The following is a 13,743-nucleotide window of genomic DNA, read 5'->3' as shown; positions in this document are numbered from 1 at the left end:
TGACAAGCTGGACACCAAAAATTAAAAGCAAAACCTTTAATTTTTTTAAAGTATAACATCAGTGCATTGACTTTCATGCTTGTCTCTCTAAATATATCTGTTGTCCAGCCCTGATTAATGGTTGAGTGAATAATAATGTATAATATTACGTGGCAGATTCTTCTCTTTGTTTCCTGCTCCTTTTCAGACAAAGCACAAGTAAATAAATGTTATTTTAATCATATACTGTCAAGGGAGTGACTGTCTGCTGAAAACCCCATTTCCCTGTAGATGAGGGAAATGGGGCTTCCAGTAGCACTTAGATGCATGACTCCAGGCACCTTTTCCCCTCTTGGGCTTTGCTGCCACTCTAAATATTGTAGTCAGTCAAAGAGGATGTGCAGGTTCTATGCCTGTGTGTCAGCTGATGGTCTCCACTGACAACTTATTTGACATATCTGAGATGTTGTTTTCTAATATTTTATTCTACTTTTTTTATATATTGTATGATAGAGTGCAAACTTACCATTGTGTGACTATTAGCTTTTGAGGATATCAACAGCCTTTGTGTTTGTGCACAACTCAGTGCCGCTTTCTGTTTCCTAAGCATATTTTTCACAAAGAGTGTTTCCGAAGTAATTAATGTTGGTCTCGATATTGCTTCAAAGTGCATAAATTTCTGAACAGTACAAAGCTCTTGGTACACTTGGACGCCCTTTATCATGTATTTAGCACCTGGCTCTGGAGTCCCACCTACACAGAGTCAGTGTGTGTATAAATTCATCTCCTTGTGCAGACTTTGATGAGTGTACAGTAGCTCCTACTGGTTGTGCAGCCCACACATATTCCTGACACTACAGTCATTCGTCATAATAACAGAGCATGGATTGGGCTTTGCCAAGGCCATCCACACAGAAATATCTACAACATCTCAGAGGCTCAGTGTATCTGTATGAATCAAATGTTGTGTTTGTATCGTCCGCTTGTCTGCTTACTCACTCAAGACTCACTAGGGGAAAATATTGACCCTGTAGATATAACAGCGCAGTACGTATCCCCCTGATTTTAATCACTATCTTTGTCACTGAAAGGGCTAGTTCAGCTCTTTGAAAGTGGGGCTCTGTGGAAGGGTTATGAACTCTTAATATCTTACCTGTTGTAGATGGCTATTTGGATGACTTCGGTTCAGAGAAACTGAATTTAATCCTGACCAAATCCAACTCCATTTTATAAACCCGTAACTTGACGCCAGCTTTGAATTTCCATGGCTATTCGAGCAGAATCACAGTGCACTGGCATTCTTGTTAAAAATGTCCCATGCCCCCCTTAAAGTGCTACAGCTAGCTGCTGCTGACACTATTTGCTCTTCAAAGTAACCATAGATTATATGTAAATGAACGTGCATTGTGAAATTACCATCATGGTTCTAAAATAGTTCCCATGAATTACTTTGTGAGATTGGAGTTGTTTTAGAACAGCGGAGATCCACTTTGGTTCTGGTTCCATTCAGACTAGAACTGAACTGTTTGTCCAAACTGATGTCATTCAAAGAGCTAACTACAACAAGTAGGCTATTAATTGTTCATAAGCAAAAGGGATAATATTTGCACAGCTTTGAGACTTTTGTCAGCACATTTCTGTTTATTAGTTCATGCAGTGACTATAAAACTGTTCACTTGGGGCTCTTACAACTTACTTTACCTGCACTGTATCCACCTACATAAGCATGGTAGTAAATGCACATGCAGTTACCGAATCTAGTGCTTTATTTAGCATTTTCACTCCCCATCTATTTATTATCCATCATTTTCAATGGATCAAGTTTGTGGAGGACTTGAGTCTGTGCTAATTGATGTGAAGCTAGAAGCAGGGTACACCCTGTACAGTCTAAACAGGGTAGTGATTCACCCTCTCACTAAAGCATAAACATGTTATAAACACGCACACCTGGAAGAAACCCGCAAAGGAACAGAAACTATACATGCTAGCCCTCCTGCTGTAAGATGAGACTGCTAAAAACTGCACCCCTGTGCTGCTCAGCTGGTGAGACATTGCAAAAACGCAGATGAAGACAGAATGCAGTGATTGGCAAGACTCCATTTAAATTCAATTGATGACGGAGAAAACTTTAAACGAAACTGAAATTATGACTCTTTGAAGAGCACGATTGGTCCCTTTTTAATAAGCAGAAAAATAATTCAAATAAATAAATAAATAACACACTTCTCAAACTGAAAAAGTTTAAAAATTTATGATTAAAACCGCATCTGAGATTAGAAGATTACGATTTCTGAAAATGTTGCATATAGAGTAAATAAAGCATGTAATATATTCGTCTCGAGCCCCTACCGTGATTCTTTTTTGTATACTTACCTCCTGGAATAGAATATTTAATGATTGTGCCTAATGACGAACTACTGCGTGACTCACTATTAAGCTGGCTAAAGAAATTAACACAAGGAAACGTAAAAAGGATGACCCGTCATGTTGTCTACAACAGCACAGCACTCAGAATGGCTCTTTTTAGACGAGCGCAGCTTGACAGACCAATCAATGATCCGGCTCATGATAGACGTGTGGAATTCGGAGTGCAGCAGAATAGCTGGTTTCACATACAGGCATGGGACCTCGAGAAGGCCGAACACCAAGCTGCGTGTGTTATTTTATGCACTTTCAACTGTCACACAGAGAGTGATGGGCTCCTTCTCCGACTGGCTGGAGTCCCGTGGAGAACAATGAGTGCTCGGTTGGTGATAACAGCTGTTTACTCTACAGCGTGCAATTTCTTTTATTTTATTTTTTTTATTTTTTCAGGGTTTATTCTAGGTTGGCTTTGTAATAGAGATCTAGAAAATACTGCTCTTAGAAATATCAGCTTGTTAAGTAATGTTGGATCAGAAAAAAAGATATGTTGTAGTTTATCCATTTGGCTTATTTATTACCATGTCACTGGCTATGTTGTACAAATTTAAAATCTTCCATTTTTAATGTGTTTCTTTGTAATTTTGAGCAAGTTCTTGATGGTTTTTTTTCATTGCAAAATAAGTACCTTTCCGTTTGGTTGGAAAACGGGTAATGTTTCTTTTACCCTTGTCCAGTGCTATTTTTAATTTTAAATTAGATGTACCAATGTCATTCTCATTCACCTTTTAATATACACACACTCATACAGCTTGTTCTTCATACGCACTTCACATACTATATGTTTTATATATATTTAACTCTTGGACTGGGACTTCTCGGGCTCCTGGTTGGAAGACATCTACTTGAACCCACAGAACCATGATTATTATAGCTAATGAGCTACTTACTGTATATGCAGCCATCCGTATTCATGCCTTTCTAAGGCAAGTTCAAATTAAGCTTGAACAGAGTATTGCCTAATCAAGATTCTGCAAATTTGGTTTGTCTTGAAGTTGTCTAATATTTACATAGCCCCCATGATTTGTTCTGCTCCCTAAAATGGTAGTTCACATTTTTAAATGTAGGACAACATTTACCATCTTAAATTGCTGTTAATTTTGCATGACATTGTTGTTTACTTAGAATTTTATGGGTGCTTTCAAGCACAAACTTTAGCAGTAGAGATAAGTAGCACTTCCTGTATAACCTGGGGGAAGACCCAACATGAATATCAGAACATTTCTGCAGAAATAACAAGGTAATGCAAAACTGATGGTGGTGTACTGTTTTCATTCTGAGATTGGAGGTTTTTTTAAGATGACAGTAATTCGCTTTTGTCCTGGTTCTACTTGGACTAGTTGTTAGTCCAGTCAGAATTAATCTTACTATAGTTTAAAGAGCTTTCTATAGATATTAATTGTCAATAACTTTTCCATAATTAAAATAAAAACCAAATCAGTCATTTTAAATGAGAAACTAGCAAGAAATTACTGCTGAATAACATGGTGGTGGCAGCATCATGCTGTGTGGATGTTTTACATTAGCAAGGATTGGAAACTGACTAGAGTTAAGGAAAAGATGGAGAAAAAACAAACAATTTAATCAATTTTAAGAAATTCTGGATGGAGTCTTCCATAGATATGGGTCTTAGATGGAGGTTCACTTGCCAACATGACACTTAAATACTAAAGCAACACTTTGGTGATTTAAGGACAAATATCCTAACGTGCTCCAGTCAAACCTCAATCCAACTGAGAATTTCCAGAATGATTTAAAAATTGCTGTATACAAGCAATGCCCCTCCAGCTTGAAAAACCTGAACTATTCCTTTAAACTGTCCATGTAAACAATAACCGCTGCCAGCACCACAGAAAATTTAGGATTACTGCACAAATTTCTGGAGAAATCATTTTGATGTTTCCCTTATTTGAAGTGAACCCTATTTGACAAATTCAGATGCTGCTGAGATGATGAATTGTATTGATTCCTAATGTTTCCTGGAACAAATTGTTCACAAATCCAAACATTTTTTCTTCTTCTCCTAAACCCAAGTTAAGCACTGTTTAAAAATATCTCTCCCACATTAATCTTATGACAAACTATGAAGAGCGCTTTTTGATTTTTAGATTCCTAATCAGTTTCTTTAAAGAAAAAAGCACATTGTGATTCATTTATATGCACTGTTTACAACCTGATTGCTTTTTATTAAAATATTTAGATTTGTTTTCTTTTTTTCTTTTTTTACATAATGCATTACATTAACCCAAATGAAGAAGGCTGAACAGAGGTGGAATACAAGCACTATTATTCGTATTAGCTGGCTAGTCACAGTTCAGGAGACTTTGTAATAATTAATTCTGCGGGCTGCTTCCCACGAGAACCTTAGCAGTTGAAATCACCCCGTCGACAGCTTCCTCATTGATTGTGTTAATCAAGTTGACTTCATAGTTTGTCGTTTCTAAAAATATTCTGCCCGCAAATTAAATTCATAAAACTTGCCTTTTCCATCATCCAGCTCAAAAATTCAAAACGGGAGGTCTGCGTTTCAAGATTGTTGAAAAAAAGGGCTGCAGACATCTTAGAAATCAGAGACCATCCATCAATAGATTTATTTATTTATTTTTTTTGCAGAAGCACAGAAACAGAGGCTTTTTTTCCATCTCAGGGAGAAAAGCTCTGAATAACCTCAGCACTGCCTTGTGTACACAGTGAGGAGTCAGAGCCAAACTGAGATTTGTCGATGAAAAGTGATGAGCTCAAGTGGAGAGTATTTGAATTGCTGCTGTTCAATATTACAGTGTGTTTGCAGCTTTTGGAAGAATTCTTTTAATCAAACACCTTAATTACGAATACGTTTATAATTTATGAAGGCTTTTCAGATCATTTTTAGTCTCTGAAATTAAGTTTTTGTTATTCGTTGCTGCTGCAATGAAACACAGATCATTCTGTTATCGCTTGTGTCTGTGAGTGTGAGCATCTGTTAGCAAAATATCTCATGAATCAGTGAATGAGTTTTATTGAAACTATGTCAAAGCAATCATTGGATGCACATCTACAGCTGATGAACCTTTGGAGTCAACTTGATTCAAGATGGCCACCACAGCTTATCACACCTGGCAAACACAAAAAATGATTATAACTTGGTCAATTTTACATATATTCAGCTAAAATTTGCTGTGCTAGTAGCTGAGAGTGACCCCCATCACATACTCTGAGCTGGACAGAGTGCACAAGATCTTTGTTTAAAACTTTGGCATCAACTGTTGGAGTTAACTCTGTCTGTCTGTTAGTAAAGAATCTTATAAACTACTGAACAGATTCTAATGAAACACTGAAAAGAGTAATATTTGTGTTCATCTGTAACTGATTAACTTTTGGAGTCAGTCTGATTCAAGATGGCTGACACAAATAATCAACTAATAATCACAACAAATAGCTATAATGCAGTTAATTTTACAGATAGTAGCTGAGAGTCATCCTCAACACGCATTCTGAGAGCTAACAGATTGCATTGGATCTATTTTGGCATGCATTCCTTCAAATAATGCTAGTTTTATTATTAAACTTATGACATTTGTTTCACCTTTGCTTTATTTACACACATTAATATAAAATCTAGTTCCCGCTGTTCTTTTCTGCTAGTATCTGTTCTAAAAATGACTGAGCTGGGATTTATTTATTTCAAAATCTAAAACGCACCTTTAAAGTTTAACTATCTCTGAAGCTGTCATTAGACATTGTCCATATCACTGAGCACCCACCGACTGTTCTCATTAAGCAAAGCAAGTTACCCGGGCACAAATCGCGTTTAGACTTCTGCGCGTTTAATAATAACTGCTCACTGTAATGATTTCGTTTCAGAAACACAGAAAAACTCTTTGGCCTACATTGCATTGAATGTAAAACAAACAGTCAGTCAGATCCTCTGATGATAGGCATAAAAGTGTAAGAGAAGGTAATCTAATTTTATCAGCTTCCTCAGGGGAACTACTGCAGTCATAACACCCACTGGAGCCTGAGAGGACGTGTAAATCGACAATAATTAATTGTGATAAGAAAGCGAGTCCTTTTTAAAATAACGCATGTGATAAATCAGAATCAGTTTCCTGCTGAACAGATGTATGCAGGTTTGAAATCTTTACCACCCAAGCTAATATAAAGTGAGTTATATTGCCTGCTGGCTATAGCTAAAAATACATTTGTCTCAATCATTTTACCATCTATTTTAGAATAATATTTTAAGCGTTGTGCAACCTTGAAAATGAGGCATATTTTTCTTACTCTCTGCCAAAGTGTGCAGCTCTTGTCAAATGCAACGTATCATGGAGGATAATATCTGTTTTCTTTTTTTTTTTTATTACCACCACTGCTGTAATCTGTAACTTCACCCGTATTTCTCAGAACTAATGACCACTTTAAATCCATTACACTTTTGTCTGGGCCATTATTATAATTGCCAGTAACGTGGATCGTTCATATAAGGTTGAGATGTGACCTAGCTCCTGTGAACTACTGTGAGAACGTCACCACTCGAAAAAGAGGTTGCTGCTCCAGATTTAGTTGTCTGCTGTGCATTGTCCTAAAGAGTCCGACTGAGATAAAATTCCAGCGGTTCCAAAGTTTGCAGGCTCAAAAACTCCCATGCTGTTACAGAGCCTATACTTGCAGCCATGTTTTTTTGTTTTTGTTTTGACACTGGCTTTCCAACCAGCTCTTGCCAACTTGAAGCTAGAAAACCAGATAATCCAAATTTTTATGTCGACAAGATGCAGGCAGCAGGGAAAAAGCAAAAGATGAAGCCACCATACCCAAGCAGATAAAGTTATTGGTGAACACATTGCATCGACTTTCTGTGAAAGGAACAAAAACAGTGCAAAAACAAAAACGAAAGTGAGAAATAATCTTGGACTTTAATATGTGCAATGGTCAGTTGCAAAACAAAGAAACCAGCAAACCCACTGACGTTTTCCACCCACTCAAACACTATTTCATACTAAACAACCCCCCGTTCCACACACACACAAACACACACAAACACAAGGTACCAGCAGCCTCTAACACTTTTCACACGTCAGCTCTCAAGCCAGACTTGATAAGTCTTTGTTGTGCATCGGTGTCGTCGTTCGTGTAAATGTAGAGGCGTAACTGGGGGGTTGAAGTTACTCGTTTGAACTTTCACGAAAAACACTTTCCAACTTGAGACGCCTCCTTTCTGTCGCAGGGTGAATTGTGTATGGGCGGATGAGGGTGTGGGGGGGGGGGTGTTTGAAGTCAACCTTCCGCTTTTACACCTCTGACCTGCAAAGCGAGGCAGTAACAGAGTCGTAAAAGATGACATGTGGAAGGGTAAGCAGGCGTCGCGGCTCGAGGGGCGTAATCTGCCGATGGCAGACGATCTGTGCAACCGACTGGCCACGAGATGGAAGATGTCTGACACACATTTCACGAGTAGTGCAACATTTTAACACCACTGAATTTTAAACCACACCTCTTTCTTCCAGCTTCATTTGTGAAAGCTCACATTGTTTTGGGGTGTGGTCGATTTGATTGATGATTTACCAACAACCGGTGGCATCTTAAAGAGGGACTCATTTTTGCAGCCATATTACAGATCACTGTTTTGTAGACAGGGTATTCTGCATGAAGACATCTTTGTACAATGTATAAGTCTTCTGACAGATGCAGTTTCATTCAGCCTTACAACCAAACAACAAAGAGCCCATCCACTGACCAGGCCTCCAAACCTCCCAGACTTTGGTTGAGAACCCACAGGTTGATCCGGATTTGAACATGCTTCATCCACAAAGCTCCTAAGGACCAACGGGGTTTGCTGACATCCTCTTGGTCTCATAGGACACCCTCAGACGTCCTGGGTGTACCCCCACTTCAAACTGTGATGTGATGATGATGGGAAAAACCCAAATGCAGACTAGAAATGAGACACAGGCATATAAAGTAAAAAATAAACTTTTTTTAAACAAAGGTGCTGCATGAAAGTAGCAAATCCAAGGTGAAAACTTTTTTCAAGCCAAACAAAAGGGACTTGATGTGAACACACAACTGAACAGAGACAAGGATCTGACAAGAAGACACTGAAAATCTGGGTCTATATATACTGAAGGAATGACACAAAGCAGGCGGAAAACTGAAAAAACCAGGTGTGAAGAAAGACATCAGAAACAAACCAAGGAACACATTTTGAAAGGGAAAAAAGAAATTACAGATACGGAGCATGAAACGGAGCAGTAAAACAGAAAACCAAGTTGACCTGATAAAAAACAAATTTAGAAATAAAAATGCTAAATTATGAAAGTCAGAACATGATAAACTCCAAGTTAAAATATTAGATAAGATTCTGCTTGGTTTCATGGCACAAACATTTGGACTAAAAATCCTGGAACTAAACATCACGTTTTTGTTTTTGTGATGTTAAGATGTTGCCTTGCCTTCCACTGTACACAATGTGTGTATTTGTGTGTGTGTGTGTGTGTGTATTTTTTGGTCAGTCAGATCAGTTGAAATATCCTAGAAGAAATAAGAAAAAAAGCATCCTGTCAATTTTCTGTCCACCTGAATTCACAGCGAGCAGAATGCCTGCAGTTCTGTTAAAGGCAGCTTGATAAAGTCTTTTAGGAGATTTCTGATAAAAAAAAATACTGATTATGATAGTGAGATTAAAAACACAGAGAGCTGGACTCAGAGAAACAGTCCCAAACAAAAGGAAAGAGAGTCAAAGAGTCTCAGATAAGTGTCGATCCTGGATCAGTGTTATGATAGATGGAGCCTTTTCACATTTAGAATGATTAAAAAAAAGATGTCTTGGTGTTGTGCTAGAAAGGTGGTTTTTGTAGCTCTGAGTTGGAAAAACAACCTGCGTCTGACCATAGACAAACACTGTTCCAAGTTTGATGAGAGATGAAAGAATCATAGAGAGAAAACCTGAGACTTCAAACAACAGAGCAAGGAACAGGAGCACAGCAGATGATGATGAAACAAATGGAGCAACAGAATAACCCCATTAAAATTCAATCTTGAAAAACATTTTTGGTTTGTTGCCCTTAGAAATTGAAACAGAATTACCACTTGAGCCCTCTGCAATTTGACATTATAAGTACATTTTTTAAAAACTGCATAATAATGGTTGAGTTTTCATTCTCTGTTAAGTAATAAAAAAACAAAATTATATGAATATACATGACCCCACAGCAACGCTACTATAGGGATGTGTTTCAGCTCAGGAAGGGGGTCGTGATTGGCCAGAGAAATTGTTATATGGAATGACAGTAACTTTTTGTTTCAGTGAGACAATGCAGGTTTTCTGCGGAGTAGAAGAAGACTGTTACTCCAATTATCTGCTTGGTCATAATCTTTTGGCTTGAGACTTATGCCTGTTTAGGTCTTACCTATTCTCTGCAATGAAATGCATTCAGAAGGGCTTCAAAGGACACTGATTAAAGATAATTACTCTTATGATTATTTTATGAGACTTAAGTGATCGTTCATATCTTTAAACCAGGGTTGTTTGGAAAGATTATAAACAATCACCATCTTACTTGTCATAGATAGCTCTTTGAATAACCTCAGTTAGAAGATTGACAAGCTAACTGCTAGTCGAGCAAAGCTAAGTTCAAAGTGGGTTGCCGTAGACCTAAAACAACTCCAATCTCAAAGATTTCATAGCAGTTCATGCAAATGTTATTCGAAAATCTTTATATCGCTGTCAGTTTCTCCTTACATGGTTATTTTGGCAGAAATATTAATACATTCCTGCCAGAAGTACCCCAAGGTTGCACAGAACTGCTACAGCTTGATGTTGCTGATTTAAATAACCATAAAATTCAACTGAAATAATTGTGTCATTTAATGATGACAGTTTATAACTTTATTATGAAATTGTTTTTTTCTTTTAAAGCGACAGCCGTTCACTTTGGCCTTGGTCCGTTTTGAACCAGTTGTCGGCTGATCAGTTTGGTCAAAATTATACTTTATAACAAGTAGGTGTCATGACAAAAAGATAAGGGATACAGGAAAGACCCAGTTTGTGGATTTTTAACAGTTTAATACAAAGAAATGTGAAGGAGAAAATCCCAGAGATGAAATAATTCCAAGCAGCAAAATGAATCTAATCTAATATTGTCAGAGAGTTTCCATTTGAACAAAGCTTATCAGTAAGACCACCAGTCTTAGCATCATTAGAAGACTGTATCACTTAGTTTATAGGACATCATTTTGCAATAAACATGTATTTCTTTTTTTTATTAAGGTGTTAGAAGGTATTTGGGATTAACAGGTGAGATATTGATAAGGCATTGCAACTACAGAACATATTGCCCTCCATAAATATATACAAAACAGCTCCCATGGCTGCAAAATAGTGGAGAAAATTGAACTACAGACACCTATATATATCCTGTATGTGTGTGTGTGTGTCTCGCTCTATATATATATATATATATATATGCACAGTATATACAGTCTGTCGTTTTGCTGTGTTTTTATTTTAAGTACTAATGTTTAAAAGATCAGTGCATCATATCAAAGCACATTTTTATAGGTAAGCCTACTGAGTATAACCCACTTTTTATTCTCTTAGAATTCTTCCTGGAGCTGCTGGAGAACACAGAGAGGTCCCTGAATGAGATGTTTGTGAGGACTTACGGCAAGCCTTACATGCAGAACGCGGAGGTCTTTGAGAACCTCTTTGCTGAGCTGAAGCGCTATTACACCGGAGGGAATGTTAACCTGGAGGAAATGCTTAATGACTTCTGGTCTCGGCTGCTGGAGCGCATGTTCACACTGCTCAACTCGCAGTATGTCATCACAGACGACTATCTGGAGTGTATCAGTAAGTACACCGACCAGCTCAAGCCCTTTGGAGACGTGCCCAGGAAGCTGAAGGCTCAGGTTACCCGTGCATTCATCGCTGCACGCACATTCGTCCAAGGACTCTCTGTTGGCCGGGAGGTGGCCCAGAGAGTGTCGAAGGTAAGAATTCTCACCACTCTAATATAACTCTAATGCACTTTAATTATACATTGATTCTATTTTACTTTAAATAGAATCAATGTATATATTATACATTACAAAATCCACTTTTTCCTCCAATAAAGCACAACTAAAGCTTACTAAATTTGATTTTAGCTCCTGAGTCTGGAGAAGATATTACAAAAATTACCTCAGATGAAATTATACCTGTATTTTAAACAGGTTCTTACAAGCCCAAGGACCTGTTTTCCTTTTTTTTCCCCTTTCATCAATAAGCACATACTCCTTCCTATATCCTCCCACACTCCTCCTGACTAATGTCGGCCTCTCTTTGTACTTGTCTCCAGGAAATTTGAAGTTCAAGGTGGCTAGTTCGGTCGCTGTCTTGAATGAAAGAAACGTTGAAGTGTTTTGTGGATTGCTCGAGCGGGATCGCCCCGACAATGAAAGAGGAGAGGAAAAAAACATGTCCGCTATCACTTTTATATTGCTCTCTTGGCCAATATTTGTCCACACGGTACACGCGAGACATTAATCATGCCGTTGCCGTAGTTTTCTGTTTGATGAGATGTAATGTTAATGCCTCCTCTGCAGCATTTCACAGCCCTGAAAGTGCAGCGCGTAACTCTGATGATGCACAAAGTCAGAATAAGAAGCTAAAGGCTAAAGCTTACATTGGTCACACTTAACAACATAACCAATTTTATGATGATTTAATGCAATCATTTAATACACTCCAAGCTACCCGGTTTTTTGCTTTAATTGAATTATCACCCTATGATTAATATTTATAGAGCTTTTGCAATAAAACAAGAAACTACTGGAAGTTTAGAAATCATCTGAGGGATTAAAAAGAGAAAAGGAGAAACAACCTGCTCTTCTTTTTAAAACCCAGGGTTTATTTTCTGTTTGGTCCCACCACCGTGCACCCAGTGAACTTTAAAGATATTTCCTTCGCTGTAGCTCGGCCTCCCCTCCGACCCCCCCTGAAGACTACCCCGGTAATAGTAGTTAGGCTCATTTCGAAGCGGTCGCAGATGATGCGCTGTTAGCACGTGTTTACTGGGTTACACCCCGCGTTTCTCCCGAGCCAGCGTGTCCCAGCTTCACCTCCTGACATTTGAGCGGGACCTGAGATTGGGGTTGTGTGTCTGGGTCTGCAGCCCTTTGATCCCCTCGGGGGTTTCAACTCATCGTGATAGATTGAGTAGAAGCATAATGAAAAGAGACACTGTGCGAGAGGTGTCTGTCCACAGCGCGTTAATGTATATTGCTGGAAAGTTTGATACGCCGAAATAAAGGAAACGTGAAACCCCGGTGGAGTTTGGAGGAATTGCCAACACTGATGTGGAAAACCCCAAGCAGAAAGAAATATAGATTTAAAATTTTACAGTTTTCAAAATATTTGGAGTTCTTATATGGGTAATCAACAAAACCTCACGTTTTCTTTGTTGAAAGGAAAGGAAAAGAGGAAAATCGTGTTCTCTGTTTTCTGCTTTCAAGAGTCATTGTGATCAATAATAGGATGCACACATTAAAATATTCTAATATTTGATAAGATATCAGTGTTTTTAATTAAATCTTTCACAAAACTTCATTTTTTATTTTTGTTTACCTGTGTTGTATTAATCAAATGATTTAAAAAAAAAAAATCAAAACTAGCATTTCTTAAAGGAATGCATATTGTCTGCCACCTTGCAGAACAAACTTAAGCAAAAATCTTAACAGACCTGGTGGCACATGGGGGTATGTGATGGGGGTAACTCTCAGCTGCTGCCACACCAAACTTAGGTCAGTATCTGTAATATTGACTGAGTTATCGCCATTTTTGTATTTGCTGAGGTTGATTGGCTGCGGGAGCCATCTTAAATAAAGTTGAGACGAGACGTTAACCAGTTGTACATGAACTCACAGTGAATACTTTGTGAGAGTTTCATTATCATCCGACCAGCGGTTTATGAGATATTTAGCTAACAGACAGACATTGTTGGGTTTGTAGTTTTAAAAGAAGGTCTTGTGTGATCTGGAGGGGATGGCATCATCTACAACACCCAGTTTCAGCTCAGTATCTGTAACATTGACTGTCTGACGGTCATTTATGGTTAATGAGCTGTGTGGAATAAAAGTCAATATTTGAAAGATTTTCCTTGACTATAAATATGCAGAAAAAATAGATACATGGCATGTTTGATTATGACTTCAGAGTAAAGATGGAAAAAATATTATTTTGAGCAGGGAGACCCAGACTTCCCTCTCCCCAGCCACTTGGGCCAGCTCCTCCGGGGGAATCCCAAGGCGTTCCCAGGCCAGCCGAGAAACATAGTCCCTCCAGCGTGTCCTGGGTCTTCCTCTGGGCCTCCTCCCGGTGGGATGTGC

At 38.3% G+C, this 13,743-nt stretch overlaps 1 protein-coding gene across 1 annotated transcript in view; it reads left to right on the top strand.

Annotated features, from left to right (window-relative positions):
- The window catches only part of gpc6b (glypican 6b), a 90,868-nt gene that overhangs the window by 24,139 nt on the left and 52,986 nt on the right, over positions 1-13,743 (top strand). Inside the window, exon 3 of the mRNA XM_017422721.3 lies at positions 10,976-11,367. Coding sequence (XP_017278210.1) covers positions 10,976-11,367 — 392 coding nt within the window. The remainder of the gene's footprint in view (positions 1-10,975; positions 11,368-13,743) is intronic.

Source organism: Kryptolebias marmoratus, linkage group LG6, assembly GCF_001649575.2.
Source record: "Kryptolebias marmoratus isolate JLee-2015 linkage group LG6, ASM164957v2, whole genome shotgun sequence".
In the NCBI taxonomy this organism is placed as follows: domain Eukaryota; kingdom Metazoa; phylum Chordata; class Actinopteri; order Cyprinodontiformes; family Rivulidae; genus Kryptolebias; species Kryptolebias marmoratus.
The sequence above is the reverse complement of the archived record's forward strand: the minus strand, read 5'-3'. Positions and strand labels throughout refer to the sequence as shown.